The sequence below is a fragment of the Nyctibius grandis genome, chromosome 2 (assembly GCF_013368605.1).
Source record: "Nyctibius grandis isolate bNycGra1 chromosome 2, bNycGra1.pri, whole genome shotgun sequence".
Classification (NCBI taxonomy): Eukaryota; Metazoa; Chordata; class Aves; order Nyctibiiformes; family Nyctibiidae; genus Nyctibius; species Nyctibius grandis.
In genome coordinates, this window is record NC_090659.1 from 102361900 (window position 1) to 102378842 (window position 16943).

Sequence of the window (16943 nt, forward strand, 5' to 3'; positions counted from 1 at the left end):
TGGACTAGATGATCTTTCGAGGTCCCTTCCAATCCCTAACATTCTGTGATTCTGTGATTCTGTAAACTCCGCTGCAGGTTCTTTCAATACACCAATGAGTTTTGTAGTTTGCAAGTTGTAACTTCTCTTAGCCTCACCATTAGTTAAGTGGTCTATTTCTTTGCTGTTTTAGCAATGCTTCTGAAAACACGTATTATCTTAGCATTATAGACGAGTTCAACAAAGTACTAAAGGGAAGGGCCACTCTATGGGGAAGAAAATGCATGAGCATGAGTGGCAGTTAAGACAAATACTGTTGATAGTGCTTGGAGTAGAGGAGGAGTACGGAAATGACATGTAATATACATGCTTGTAGTAAGAAGCAGCCAATAAACACGCATACACCTCCCAAGGTTATCTTTTTGCCTTGTCACCACATTCACATCATGGGATGTAAGTGGCTCTTGATCCTGCCTTGTAGCTAGAAGACTACATAACGGCAAGTGATGGGATTTCTGAGGAGCTGTCAGTACGTTTTAAGATTATATTATTTCAAAATTCAGCTATTCAGAGTTAATGTCTATCACATGAATGAACAAAGACGCAATGCTTCTGCAGCACAAAGAATATTTAACAACTGTAACTTAACACGAGTTATTTATGAAAGTTCCTAATATGCTAAGATTTCACATTGAGTAATGATATCTTCAATAGAAAGCCTTAGAATGGTATGAAGCTATCATATTTCAGAAGTGAGGTTAGAGTGCCGTTTAGGATTATAGAACAGGATAACATACTGCTCCTAAAACAATGGAAATGGATTTACAACAAAAAGACAAAAAAAATTCTTAGTCTTAGTGCTAGTTCAAACCTAATGTCAGATATACAAAAAATCCATTATTCACTTCCAGTTTTGAATAAGCATTAGGGAATATGCTACATATTGTGCAGTTACAAACAGTCTAAAAAACAATCTACAAATGAGCAGCAGCATGACAAACCCCCTTTACCATATTTGCAAAATAGGTCTTACAGATGGAAAGGGATATAAATATTACGGATATAAGAAACAGGGACTTGGAAAGCAGTAGAGTGAAAAAAAACCTGATACAGGGCACAATAAAATGCCAAGGACCAGACGTACATGTTATTAGGACTCTGTTGAATTAAATCATTTCTTAAAACATTTACCATCCTTCATAAATTTAAACATTACACACAATCATTAAAAATCAGAGATTATATCCTTTGATTTGTTGTCAACCTTGATTCACACAAGAAGGACGTAGAGATAAAAATTATTTCAGAAGGAGAAGATAGTGATTTATAAAATAAATGAGGGGGAATGGAACTGTCTCTAGGGAGACATGAGACTGTGCAGAAAGAATAACTACAGGGCTGAAGTAGGTTATCTATGGCAATAAATTTGAAACGAAACATATGCAAAGAACTGCTAACAGAATAAGAAGTAGATGGAAGTAATTTTGCCAGTGGAGTGATCAATTGTTTTTCATTAAGCAATCTGTGGCATATAAAAAAAAGTCTGCTAATGAATTTTTTTTTTTATGACACTATGTTTAGAGGCTTTGTCAGTGCTGAGGTAGGCTGGAATTACTGGGAATATACAAACGTCTTTGAGGTAACTTACAAAAAGAAGATTAACAGTGTGAAGCCCAAGGTCTTGCATTTAGAAAAATTAACAAGAGGGAAGAAACAGCTTGTTGGCTTGTTTCACATAGCAAAATGAAAGCTGAGAGGGATCCAAATGCTTTTGAGAAATACATCAGTCAAGGAGGGGAAACTATGTGAAAGAATAGTGTTGGCACAAAATCAAATTAATTTAAATATGCTACAAATTTATAAATACATTGCAGATTTATGTTGAAAATGAGGAGGTTTATAACCATTACAGAATAAAGATCTGGAACAGCAGCAGTAGTTTTAAGTAAGGTAGTTTTTTTTCTGGGTCGGAGCCACGATTTATAGCTAACTTTCAGGAGAGTTTTAATAAATTAAAACAAATTCAATGTCACCCAATTTCAGGCCAAAATCAGCAAGCTTACTCCAGATTCATTCTCCCCTTCCACCCTAGTTCAGGAGTTCAGTTTGGTGACAGTAGAAAACCCTGGGCTGCACAAACATTTTGAAGGCAGAAAAAATAAAAAAGCTTCAGAAAAGGTACCACTGATCATCTTTCAGATCCCCCCACTCCTTTCTTCTCATGTTCCTTTCAGTCAACACACATTCTCTGAAAGACCTAGTAGCTACCTTTTAAAACTGCTGCAAACCAGAGGCAAAAAAAAATATTCCAGACTTCCATGCTGCAAGCTGCAGAGCTGATTGTTCACACAACAGTTAGGTTCCTCAAACAATTTAATCTAAACTCCATCATATTTAGCTCTTAAGAGTCTTATTTAGAAAGTGAGTGAGGCTGGCTTGTATCTTGAGACACTATTCATGTCAGCTTATGCTTCATGCATTGGGGGTCTCTTTCCCTTTTTATAGAGCAAGCCTTAGAAGATAATTCACTGTATACAACCATATATGTATTCATATACGAATGCAATTTTATTCATGAATTCTTCTATGCTTGAAATATAGTTTTAAAAAGTATTATGTCAAAATATTCTAAAGGAAGGGAAAGAAATTAAACATGCCATTGCATTCAAACTTTTGGCAACCTCTAAGAAAATCTGTTATTTCCATTATAATTTATCACCATTCAAATGTAGAGATTTCATCACATCACTGCTTACCTCATGCTTTAAATCTATCGTAAAGTCTGACTTGAGCGGTTCACTTTTCAACTTCTTTGCAAGCCTATACAATTAAAGATGAAGAAATTTACTCAAAAAAATGAAAAAAATAAAATCAATCACTAGCATATGCAAAGTGTGGCTGGTATTATTGACCATCCCTAGAGCACAAGTCTTATGAGGAGCGGCTGACAGAACTGGGGTTGTTTAGTCTGAAGAAAAGGAGGCTCAGGGAAGACCTTATCGCTCTCTACAACTACCTGAAAGGAGGCTGTAGTGAGGAAGGTGTCGGTCTCTTCTCCCAAGTAACAAGCGATAGGACGAGAGGAAACGGTCTCAAGTTGTGCCAGGGGAGGTTTAGATTGGATATTAGGAAAAATTTCTTCATGGAAAAGGTTGTCAAGCATTGGAACAGGCTGCCCAAGGAAGTGGTGGAGTCACCATCCCTGGAGGTATTTAAAAGCCGTGTAGATGTGGTGCTTAGGGACATTTCTGTATTTATTGCCCCAAGAAGCAATTTATATTTCTTTATTTTTTTTTTCATCTGAGCACAGTGTGATGATGTTAATAGTTTTCAGCACACACATTTTGATACATTCTTCCTGCCCAAGAAGAAAGTTCTCATCTGGAGTAGATGGAGAGTCTTGCATAACATTTTCAACAGATTAAAAGCAGCAGTGCATTTGAAGCTCAGTACTGATCAGCATCTCAAACTTCAGACAATATTCTCTTTTTCTGTATTCCAAAGCACAGTATTTAGGCACCTTCAATTTATGAAAACATCAATCCTTGCCACAGCAAGATGCATTCAACTTCTGAAATCTATGAACTTTTCAAATCTCATTTAAAAACTAAGCATCTAATCTGAAATAAACATCTAAGTTGTCTCTATAGCATGAGAGAAACACTTCTAGAGGGCAATGCAGTCACTCGAAGATCTAGGAATAAAACTGCTCTCTGCTGGAGAATACGTTTTTTAAATGACAAGAGACGGTATTGAACTAGTTGAATGACTAGGACAGGACAACTATTAACTAGCTGACGTGTTAACTTTTAGACAGGCAGAGTGAAGCAAAATAAATCACATGCACAGCAATGATACGGAAATATTTCTGTACCTTTGCCTCCTAATGAATTCTTAAGTGTTTATTTATAATAACTATGCTTGGAATGTATAGCATAAGGAAGAAATGGAATTTTATCTAAGGAGTATTTTCTGGGTAAGTTTATAGTGGGAGCACAAGTCTATGTAGGCATACCCAGAGCTAGCTGTACATTACTGTGCCTGGTTGAATGTCTCACTAGGCACCTTAGATACTCAAACTAAAGTAGACCATGTATTGGCACGGATGCTGATAATGCAGGTGGCAGAAGCAAAAGCTCAGTGTAGGCTCTGAAGTCAAACCCACGAGAGGCCAGCCCACACTGGTTGAGTACAACCCAAGCTGGCTGTCATAGCTCAACTGCAATCAGCAGCTTCAATTCAAAGACAGCTCAAAAGTAAAATTTGACTTTGCATACCTACATGATCTGCAGTAAGACCTTCAACTGCACTGCAGGTACACCTTCATCTTTTATAGAAAATATGAATCCATATGAAATCATAACTCATTAAAATAATATTGATTAGCATCTAGAAAAAAATGTATAAATTCAACACTCTTAACTACTGTCAATAAACGATTAAGAAGTTATTAAAAATTCCAATTCTTACTTGTTAACAAGTGGAATGCTAAGTGCCCAACCAGCAGCAAAATCTGGGAATTTAAAGACTGTAGGATTTTCAGCAAAGGCATAATGGTGAATTATTGTAGATTCTTCATCATATAGTGCTTTACCTAAAAACCACTCCTGTAAAGGAATATAGGAAACAATTTTGTTCATCTACAGCATCCTTTTAGTGACGATGAAGACTGTGTTCATGCTGAATAAAGCAAACCTGAAAACAAAAACAAGGGAAGCATATTGTTGACAATAAACCAGACAAAAGTTGTACTTGGCAAGAAATGAAAATAAAAGCAGTTCTCTTGAGTTCAGGTGCACACTGTATTTTCAAACTCCAGCATATGCCCTGGATTCCACCTGTTCAAAGAGCTCTGAATCCCAGAAGGGTTGAGGTTGGAAGCAGCCTCTTGAGATTCTCTAGTTCAATCCTCCTGCTCAAGCAGGGTCAGCCAGAGCAGGTTGCCCAAGACTTTGTGCAGTCGTGTTTTGAATACACTCCACAACCTATCTGGGCAACCTGTTCCAGTGTTTGACTGCTCAAACTGACTACTGATTAGACAAGACACTCAAAAGCATTGCATTCAGGAACTTTATATATATATATATATCCATTTTGAATTTCCATCTGTCTAGCCTCTTTTACACTAGGGAACTTAAAAAGCAAATACATTTTAAACACCTTGATCTTCAAAACAGTTAAATGAAGAAGGTCCCAAGTATGTATTTGTAAAGTAAAAAAATAAGTAGTAGCATTATTTTTAGTTTTTAATAACAATGTTTAAGAATTTATTACTGACTCTGCTGTATCTGAAAATATTTAAGTGACTTAAATGCTGCTTTAACATTACTGTCAGTTGTTTTAATCTTTCTGTTTAGGATGGATATAAAACAAGTATACACCCAAATTTTTGCAGAATAAGGACTCTAATGAAGGGAAAAAAGAATGTATGTGTGTGTATGTACATACATAGATACATAAAATTTAAAACCCCAAAATATAAATTGCTTTTCATGCCTACAAGTACAAACAATGAATCAGAATTCTGAATCACCTTAATGGTTATTTTAAATGTCTAAAGTGTGGGGTTCTTTGCATTATGACAGTAACTCAGGCTTTTCTTTTTCCTGAAAATTTACAAGTTCATCACTGAAATAGATTCAAAGTTAGGGTGACTGTTTTTTCTCCATCCTCCCTGCCCTATTTGATTTGATTCAGCAGCCATCTTTCTAACTCCAAGCAGATGTTGCTATATAGACTGAGCTAAATTTTATAGCCGAATTGAAGAGGAGGAATGAGTGAGACTTGGCCACCGTGCGGCAGTCAACAAACAGCAGAAGAGAGGTCTGCATGCACCAGGAGACACCTCCAGTCAAAACCAACTGTCTGAGCCTGGCAAGAGCGTGCAAGCATGGCTGCTGCAGAGGACACAGCCTGGCAACCCTCCAGCTTCCAGCCAGGACTCAACCTGGCTGCCCAGAAGGCAATAAAAGGGCAGCCCCCAGGAGCTACCAGGGATGTTTGTCTTGCTGCACACACTGAGTCAAAACTACAGGGTGCTGCCTGCTTCAAGAACCCCACCTCTGCAAGGATGGTCAGGACCCATATAAGCAACCACAAACTGAAGGAATGGGATGCAACCCCTACCAGGAACCCTTACTCTCCAAGGGACTGACGCAAGTGTAACATGGTATGCGTGTTCATGTATATGTGTGGGAGGTGCTGAGGGCATTTCCCATGAATTCTGCACATTTCTCCCCTCTCCTTTGATCAGCTACTCTCAATAAAACTAAATTGAATATAGCTTGTACTTGACTAGTGACTTCTTCAAGTAACACAAATGATGAAAACTTGTTTGCCCCCATAATCCCCATGTGCTTCCCGAGGCCGACAGGTAGGTGTTCAGGTATCTGTTGAGGAAATGGCCAAAGTTAAACTGACACTACCCAATACATGGAGAAGGGTGGAGATCTTTTCCCACCACTTTTTTAACCACCTTCATAGGAGTTGCAACCTGGTACCTACTTACTCAGCCTTTGATTTGTACCTTCAATCACAACACACCCTGTTTTCTCCTTACTTTATTGGAACAATTCAATACTGTTCACTGGAAAGATTAAAACACAAACAAAATATTGGGAGGTAAAAGAAAATGGGCAAACATACTAATTTTTATGCACAAAGATGATTGCCTTGAAAGAATCAAAATAATTGTTTAGAAGCATTTGTGCACACCATTTTAAAACTATTTTAGGGCCTCCAAGGCTTCAAAATGTTCATAACACACACACACACACACACTATTCTGTTTCAGAAACAGTTAATAAATAGTAACATTTTAATTTGACAGTACCATCTGCAGACGATTTTTTTCTGGACCTCCACTTCGTTATGCCATGGAGTGAAAAAAAATCTTTACTTATCCTAATTTTGCAAGCTAATTTTTACACCAAAACAATCTATGGATTAAAAAAAACAACCTTACCTTCTTTTCTCTATAAAACACAGAAAATTAAACCCGTACATTTACCCTCTTCAGGCTCTCACATACTATTATTTCCAGCAATATTAAGCCACAAATCACAATGAAGGCATTCCAGGTAACAGCCAACACTCTCCAAGCTTATTTGGTCATAACATTGTTTATTTACCACACTGATATGTGGGACAAGTCAATCTGTGCAGGCTGGCTTTACAAGATTAAATTAGTTATATGCAAAGGAACTTATAAAGTAACTTAAGGAATGATGGTAATCGAATTGCATATACGCAAAAATATGGGTTAAAAAAAAAGAATGTGATTTATTGCATTATGGATAACTAACATCCACCGGATCAGTTAACATATTATGCTTCAAAAATGGCAAAAACCACCTACCTTTAGTAAGAGCACTCCAAAGGCTTTAGAACGCTTTAAACTAATAGCTGAAGGAATGTGATGAAACAGAACAAAACACTAGACCTCAGGGAGGGCAGAGGTGACTTCACCTAATTTGCTAATCAAGTTGACTGTACCCACTCACTTTTGTATCCACTTACTCACAAATACCAAAACAAGTGTGCTGAATTCATCTGTTCAAGTCTTGGGTCTGACAGAGGACAGGAGATTTCAGCTGTCGCATCCTCACTGTGTTCTTATGATTCTCAAAGACAAACTGTTCTTTAGACAGATCTTTTATACCCTTTAGGTATCAACAGCTACTAAGTCACTGCTGCCCATCAGCTTGGTTTATGCATTCTGGATATCTTTGGGGCTGTAGTCTATCATTCTCTTAGGATGACAGGAAGAGGAGCAGCATGTACAATTCGGTTTAACCTTGCTGCCATCATCCATTATGAAAGCACAGGTTGAATCAATCTGCTGTTGGAACACAGAATTACAGATGGGTTGAGGTTGGAAGGGACCTCTGGGGATCATTTGGTCTAACTTCCCTTGCTCAAGCAGGGCCACCTATACAGCAGGTTGCCCATGACCACGTCCAGACGGCTTGTGAGTTATCTCCAAGGATGGAGACTCCATAAGCTGTGGATTTAGTTGCCTTTATCTCATCATTAATTTTTAATGCTTTTTATTATTATATTTTTTATTATTTTTTTTGTAACAATCTAACGTGAAATACAAAAAACTAACTATGAGATAAAGGCAACAATGAGATAAAGGCAACTAAATCAAACATGAAATCCAAAAATTCAAATAATGGTGGTGAAATGCTAGGAGATAATATAAAAAGTAACGAAGAGATAAAGGCAACTACATCAAACGAGCTGTGTTGACCTGCGTAGAGTTGTTCCACAGAGAGTTGTTCTGCATAGAGTTGTCCTAGACCTGCTTTCACAAATCTGTTTTCATTCAATATTACATTCATATGAGTCTCAGCAGTTCTGTTACTAATCTCTACATACCCAGAGTGAAAAGTTGCAGAATCATCAACTATTCACATGCCCCTTGTAGACCTTTTATTGTGATTAATGTATACCAGCTTTTTATTATGAAGACTGATGAAATTTTTAAATGAATAATGAATGAGCTCATTCTGTTCTAACTCATCTTAAATTTTGTGACTGATGGACTACTACCACATATAAGGAATCAATTACGGACTGTTACACTAAGATGATGATTACGATGTACGAAAGCAAAACATTTTATTTTCTTTTTAATGCAAGTTGGAACATAATTTGTTATTCTAATAGAATTTACATGTAATGCAAAGGAGAGATTAAAACTGGCATAAGGGCAGCATCTAGAACAAAATTTTTATGTTTCTATTCTGAGAACATCAATTAGGAGAAGGTGTTTCTGAAACAGAAATAAGTGGATATTCCAAAGGTCTGAACATATTCAGTCAGCCATTTTGAAGACAGTGTTTAAAAATGTAAGATCTCTGAATTATTATTATTACCATTTTAGAAAAGAATTGTGAGAAAACACGACAAGGCCATGTGCCTCCAAAAGAAGTAAATATGCTAAAGTGAGACCTGAAGCAGAGTTCAATACTCGGTCAAGGTAACAATAAAGAGGCAAACCATATTTTGCACAGGAGATTTTGGCTTCTTCTATTGCAGGCAAAGGACAGAAATCAAGCTGAATTTTTTTCTGAACACTGAGAATTCAAACATTAACAGCTTCCGTGCCAGTTGCATTGCCAAATTTACTTTGTTCCTCGGTGACTGCATTTTCCTCTGTTTTGCAAGTCTTTCGGTATTGTTCCTTTTCCAGCAGGTAAAGAAAACTGTCTTATCACCAAGACAGTTCAGAAAGAGAATGCTACTATATTAGACCAGAGACAGCTAGTCAAACTAACATCAGTCATTCTGTCTGATGATAATCAGAACTGATGACAGACAGGAAAATGTGTAGAGAGGACCACACAACAGACTATATTCATCTTTCTACTGATGCTACATCATTTTCAGGCTATCCACACAAGGAATCTTTTCTCCGCTCAATTTTAACAGCTCTTCAACAGCTAGACAGGCTCTCATACTGCTTCATGATAAATACCTTGCTCACTCTCAGCCTCAGCAACATAAATCTATCCCCTTACTTTAAGCTGTTTGGATACATCTTTTCCAATGTTTGGAGCTCTGAGCCATCCAGGCAGCATTATAAAATTAAATTCTGGACCACAGAAACTGTTCCGTAACTAGGAATTCTAAAATTCTGTATTTATAATTTTGTACTTAAAATGATTCCACATTTAGTCTAAAAACCCATTCAAGCACATTCAAAAGAAAGTTAAATATCTACATTTTTATTTTACCTTAGACCTGTCAAATCTTCCAAGTGTTTCTAGCAGCTTTACAACTTGTATTCTTGTGTCTTCTTCACAGAAGAAAATCCATGAGGAGTTCCTACCATAGGTAACAGAGAAGCTAACAAAAGAAATTAACATTTTACTAATAAAATGGCTTATGAACAGAATGATGGATTCAACCCACATTCCCCAAATATAAGTTCTTTTCAATCAATTATTCATTTACACAGAAACAGAAATTTTTACTACTAACTTAGAATTACATATCAAAGGACTACAGTGAACAGATAAAGATACTGCCTCTGCTGCTGCCTATTTATATAGCACCAGTTATTCCAGAAAGAAGGGAATAGAGATACATAAAGAATGTCCACTCAGAAATGTAAAGGTACTAAAGTCTAATAGCCACCTAAGAATTCAGAAGTTTAGAGACAGCAGTTTAAGTTACCTTCCCTTCTGAACCTTAACTTTTTTCCAAGAAGCCCCACTGCTGGGCATCTAACACCATTACAACAATCACGAAAATACCTAGGGACAGGTTTTCTCACAGCTGTTTGCTACCCATCAACCCCAACCTAAAAACTTCATTAGCTTTTTCAGTACAGTGAAACTACACAGGTTGAAGGGACTCCCCTACCTTCCTCAAAGCTAACACTAATCTCAATGCAGGATTCCTGACTCCTTCAGAAAACTCTCATTCCTTATTTCTCTACTCCTCCCAGCTCAATTCTTCCACTACTTAACAAAACAAAGCCTAATTCATTACATCCTAATGGAAAAAAATCCAATCGTTACTTGTCCAGTTTCCTCTGCATAGCTTTTATGTTGATTTAACAAAAGAAATATCTGAGGAGAAGGATAAGAAAATTAGCACCTATAGACATCACAGATTTCTTCCTCTACAGCATTGTCTACTGATAAAATCAGCAATGAAAATAAACAGCAGAAATCCAAGTCAGCAAAAATAGGGAAAAAGGGGTGGTAGAATCATTTATCTTTTAGGGAATGGTATTTGCCTAAAAAAAAAAAAACAAACCCCAAAGCCAAACCCACTATTTGAGAAATGCTAGAACGTGTGCTACTTGGCTCTGCAGGTCTTGCAATTAAATGCTAGAAGCAGCAGATGGTTGCCAGGTGCTAAATTAGTTCAGTTTCATCTGGGACAAGTCATTGTGCTGGTTTTGGCTGGGGTAGAGTTAATTTTCTTCATAGTAGCTGGTATGGGGCTATGGTTTGGATTTGTGCTGAAAACAATGTTGATAACACAGGGATGTTTTCATTATGGCTGAGCAGCGCTTACACAGAGTCAAGGCCTTTGCTGCTTCTCACACTGGCCTGCCAACAAGTGGGCTGGGGGTGCACAAGGAGTTGGGAGGGGACACACTGGGACAGCTGTCCCCAACTGGCCAAAGCGATGTTCCATATCATATGACATCATGCTCAGCAATAAAAAGCCAGGGAAAGAAGAAGGAAGGGGGGAGGTTTGGAGTTACGGCCTTTGTCTTCCCAAGTAACCATTAGACATGATGGAGCCCTGCTTTCCTGGAGATGGCTGAACACCTGCCTGCCAATGGGAATTAGTGAATGAATTCCTTGTTTTGCTTTGCTTGTGTGTGAAGCTTTTGCTTTACCTATTAAACTGTCTTTATCTCAACCCACGAGTTTTCTCACTTTTACCCTTCTGATTCTCTCCCCTATCCCACCAGAGGGGCGTGAGCGAGCTGCTGCATGGTGCTTAGTTGCCAGCTGGAGTTAAACCATGACAGTCATCTTCCTATAAAACTACCTTTCCTGTGTCTTGCAATGGTATTTGATTATTCACTACTTTCTGCTTAAGGTCTGCTAAAAAAAATCTGCTGAACTATAATAGCCAGAAGAACTTACAATCCATTCACCCTTTTAGTTCACAGAAGCATATACTTAACACCTACTCAACACTGAAATCTGGGCAACTCTTTGCCGTTCAGGCAAGCGAACAGGATACAATCAGCTGGGAAAGACGCTTCCTAGCTGTTCCTTCTAAAACTTGCTGAACAAGTACAGAAAGGGTATCAGATACCCTCATATTTTTAAATACGTACAGTATTCAATGCCCTGTGAAGACTGAAGGCTTTTCTCTCACGCTTCAGTGCTCAGCTAGAACTTTAGTAAAGAAATATCTGAATTTACACAAAAACAGGTGGGTGAAGGGCAAGGAGAAAACACTAGAATGAGCCCCACAAAAAGAATTACTGTATCTTGTGAATACAGCACATACAAGTTCCCAAAAAGAATGATCTGTTCAACTAGCTATTGATGGACAAACAGAATGATTTTTAAGGCCAAGTATTTTAAGGCCTGCAGAGAGTCTTATGTAGACTTCATAGCACACAGATTTGGAGTTCAGATTGCAAGGAGCCATTGGAGATACTCAGGTAAGATCCAGTTTCAAGGTAATAATTTAAAAAAGGGATTTCTTCTCTACTTATTGAACATGGCTACTGAATAGAAACATAGTGGGCCTTCTGGAGACTGTAAGGATACTGTACATCTTCTGAAATGAAGTATTTTGTCCAAGTTAACCTGTGCCCAAGAACTAAAAATTAAGAATTGTCAAAACTGTTTAGAGGCTTGCTTAAAAATGCTGACAACTACAGAACTGAGGAAAGCCATTCTTCTGAAAGCAGTTTTCAGATAATAATCCATCTTGTATCACAATTCTGAGCATCATCAGCTGCTGAAGAATGGGCTGATCTCCCTTCCTCCTCTTCTGTCCATTGAGAAAACTAGACAGTACAAGCCTCACAACATGGACATACTTCTAAACTACTCCATGTCTTCATTCTGCCAAAAGTGGTAAGTGAAACAGTAAACACAAGGAAATTCATATTCCAGAATTCTCAAGATGGGAATTCTCTACTGAAGATTCTTCTCCTGATTTCTGAAGAATTTTCTTCTGCTTTATCACACAAATGAGCATTTGTATTTTTGCTTCTGAGTTCTGCTATCTTGTAAGACCTGTAGCTGTAAACCCTGTCACCAAGACATAAATAGTTCAGAAGAGGAACCACTTGGTCATTGAAACAGGAGCTAAGAAGGAAAACCAAAGGTAATTGATAGTTGGAACATCACCTTCCAGTTTTTCAATTTACTTTAATTCTCCTTTTGCTTCTTTTCACAAGTTTACATGTATCTCAAAGATAGCAACTATACAAGCACTATTTTCGTGTTTCTACACACACAGAAAGCAATGGAAAGCAGAAGGAAAAGCATCCTGTCCTGCAACCAGTCCGATGCAAAAACCTCAAACCAATACAAACACATCCTTCTGAGTAATCCTAATAAATTATAGTAACTAAATTAAACCTCAAGAGGCTGCAGAGCCTCTGGCATCAATTTCAAATGCAAGTTTTAGGCAAAGGATAGCCTTCAGCATCATGGAGCTTTAGGACTTTCTGAAACAAGAATCATTGCTCCCTGCCAGTTTAGAACATTTACCATTTACCATGTAAATGCAGCATGTCATCCTTGGAGCCATCTGCATAAGGTAAGAAGAAAAGATATTTGAGATTACCTGTCTTCTCTGACCATACTAAGATAAAAACTGGTCATATAAGCTTCTAAAAAGATATTGAAACCTACACCTTTTCACTAGAGAGGCATACTACCTCTCAGAAATACTGTAAGACATAAAAGATAGAAACTCCAACAGGTATTATTATCTATTTTTAAAAAAATTATTTATCCACTTCATTCAGCCAAGTAATCTGAAAGGTCAAAAGTTCTGAAATACCTCACACCTTACACTGTGAGAAGTGGGGATCAAATAGGAAAATACACATTTAAAAATGGTATTTCTTTTGACTAGTTTACTTCCCTAATAATTTTAAAATCCACAACAATTTGAAGAAGGTAGTTGTTCAGTTACATTATATTATTGTTGTTCTTTTATTTAAAATAGCTTTCTGTTTTAATGAAATTTAACAGAAAATTGCTTTGGAAAACAAAAAAAAAAGTAGAATAAGAAAGTAAAAAGATAAGGTTGCAACTCTCATTCAAAAACTTTGCATCCAAAAAAAGAGGTCTGAGTAATTAATATTCTTGGTTACAAAAGATTCTGAAAATAACTGACATTCATTACACTTACTCTCTCATTAATGGCAATATGGTCCATGCACCTTCATGCCCGTCCATCTGATGAATAAGCAGAACCGTAGGTAATTCCTTTAAGAAAAATAAAAATATTCCCATTAAACTTGAATTATATGCACTTTTTCCCCTAAACACCAACTAATCTTAAAAAAATTACTCTGGAATGACTACTTAGTTCTTAATTTTCTTTTACCAGCAAGGAGCCCTGCAGAATAGATGACTTAGGATGGTATAAAAAAAGGTAACCTGCAATTTAGGGAAAGTGCTTCTTCCAACTCATGATTTCTTAATTCTTTATTATATATAAAGCTAATACACTTCAAGTTAAATGTTTTGTATAGGTTCTATGTAATCAATTAAACAATATATCATACTCATTTCTTTAGCATATCATAAAATCCCATACTGTAAAGAAAGGCATAAATAATGTAGGGCATTCTACAAAGGCTTTCATTGGACAATCATGTTAGAGCTTATGTGAGAGTTCTAACACTCTTTACTTTGCTGAGTTCAGCTTTGACCTGTCACACTAACATCATGACAAAAATCCACAGGTTTATGCAAAAAACAAAATGAAGAGTTAGCATTTTTTCTTACTGAAAAATCAAAGAAGCTTCTTACAAAGCAAGATCTTTCTATAAATTTATTTGCTCTTTTATTACTTGAAATCTCGTTGGTGTGGCAGACACCACTGCAGCTTAAAGTGATTTGAAGTGTTCCTGACTATATCTTCAGATATGAGGCAAAAAAACCCAAGAGTTTTAATGAAGAGGAAGTAATTTGATTCCTTTTTCCTACTGTATGTTATACTGAAATCCTCAGAACACAACTCAGGTGCCAGTAAAATATACTTGAATGCATAACCAAAGCACTGGCTTCTGAGTGCTTGCATGCTAGATCCAACAACTCATTGCCTGGGAAAGTAGCTGCAATAAGTATTTGTATCTGAAGGGACAGATTTTTAGGCAGTTAGTTTACTGCGTAACAATTGGTATTCCAGCTATTTCATCATCAGAAAGCAAGCTTTCTGCTACAACATATTTCTGTCTCAAAAACCTGTAATTATCATTGATGTAACTTTTTCATGTGGGAAAGATGCTGGTAGTCACTGATTTTTTTTATTTTACTGGGTTGTTCTTCAACAGTAGTGGGAGTAAATTTCTGCATGTATATTACAACACTGCCAATTGCTAACGCGCTGCCTATAGTTCCCACAACTAGAAAATCAGTAAATGGCCCAGTAAGGTTTTTGTGATCTAGAAATAATTCACTTGTGGTCAGTAGTTATCAGTGTTAATTTGCTTTGCAGTATGTTGATGTGACACCACAAGAGTTTCCTCAACTACTGGTACAAACAACTGTCCTGCAGCAAACTGAAAAACAGTCATACAAAGAATTTATAAGCATGCCTATGTTTTCTATTATGAGGAGCAGAAAATGTATCGACATCAATACAATTACCTCCAGTCTTGGAGATGAAACCCTAAATAGATCATAATTCAGAAGACCAGGACATGAGAAGACTCAAGAAACTACTAAATTTTAAAAAAATATTTTTTTCCAAATGTATGTTGATCAATAAATGAATTATGCCCCCCTCATTAGTGAAAAAACCACAAAATACTTCTAATTTCATTTATTTTAATCTAGACTGGGCTACATGTTTCAAAGATCAAAATGAAGTCTGGAGTCTTTGATTAGTGCTTGCTGGTAGAGTTGTCAATTCCTGACTTTTCAAACTGAACAATATAAAAAACCTAATTAATTTCATTATTGTAATTACTGAGACATGAATAACATTCAGAGGTATTGATCCATTTCAAAATTATTATCATAAATCTTAATACCTAGAAAAAAACGACATACTTGGTAAATAAAGTTCAAACCTAATTGCAAGATTGAGACCAAGACCAAAAGTAGCTCCTACTGCTTCCTAGCACTGCCTCGTATATTTAGTCTACGTTAGTCCATTGTTATGCATTTTTTCCTACTCACTGCACTGTCTTGCATGACAGAGTGCACAAATTGTATTCCTTTGGGATGAAACTAAACCAGAAGATGTGCTGCAACTGCTAATGAACCTCTAGTTCACAGAACCAAATCTGAACTAGTCCAAAGCAAAACCCTTTGAAATGTCATGTAACACCAGTGCTAGCTCCTCAGCAACAACTGCACCGCTCTACGTATTAGCTCCTTTTGCACCAAACTACTTGCTAACGTAGAAATAGTCCAAATATTAGTGCCAAGCAAGTATGGCACATCTGCTATACTTTCAGTTAACTGAGATTTAGTACAATAATAATAAAATAATTACATGGATTTTAAGTCAGTCTAATATTTAGTATGAGCAGCAGTCTGAAATTTCAAAACTGGGACAAGTATTTGAACTTGCTAATTAAAAAGTGTACCTTTGGAGGGAGAAATTTAATCAATATAAGAGTTCTCACCAATTTATTCTGCATTTTCTTTTTTCCTCCCCTAGAATCCCCTATCTTCCCTGTTTTGTCCTATTGAGAGTTAATGATCACCAACATCCCAAAGTAAGTCTTATTTTGTAACAAGACAAAAAAGATGTGGAAAAATCTGGAAAAGATTTGAGTATTTATTATAATAAATGCTACTAGAGATGTGTATAATGAGACAGTAGCCTAGAATGACAACAATAAATTGCACTAAAGCATCATTTGTTTGCTTATCACTTGTGTGGATAAAAACTAGTCAGGAATACTATCTCCACAGTTTCTAAGAATTCTAAATAAAAACAATCATACAGAAGACAGACATGTGATATACAGTACACAGCTGCTCTTCGTGAGAGTAAGTATTAACGGTGAACCATAACAATTATGTTGCCAACTGATTTGAATAAGTTTCTTTATTTAGAATGGCCATTTAAGATAGCTTTTGCTTTTAAGTAAAAACTCACACTCTAATATTATCAGCCACAATACTAGAATTCTTTCTCAATCAATCAGAACTAACACATAAAACCACTTCAAACAATGAAATTAAGCTATTTATGGGGTTCTGTTGATTCTTTTATTATTAGCAAATTGTGCCTTCAAAATCTATAAAGTCTATTCTAACACTGGATGG

The 16943-nt window shown here is 36.6% G+C and overlaps 1 protein-coding gene across 2 annotated transcripts in view; it reads right to left on the reverse strand.

Annotated features, from left to right (window-relative positions):
• B3GLCT (beta 3-glucosyltransferase) overlaps positions 1–16943 on the reverse strand; it is a 69419-nt gene that overhangs the window by 25826 nt on the left and 26650 nt on the right. For both annotated transcript variants that reach the window (XM_068420972.1, XM_068420963.1), the window contains exons 5-8: positions 13843–13919; positions 9723–9834; positions 4450–4586; positions 2736–2799 (exon numbers count right to left, since the gene is read on the reverse strand). In XM_068420972.1, the coding sequence (XP_068277073.1) occupies positions 2736–2799; positions 4450–4586; positions 9723–9834; positions 13843–13919 (390 nt within the window). The remainder of the gene's footprint in view (positions 1–2735; positions 2800–4449; positions 4587–9722; positions 9835–13842; positions 13920–16943) is intronic.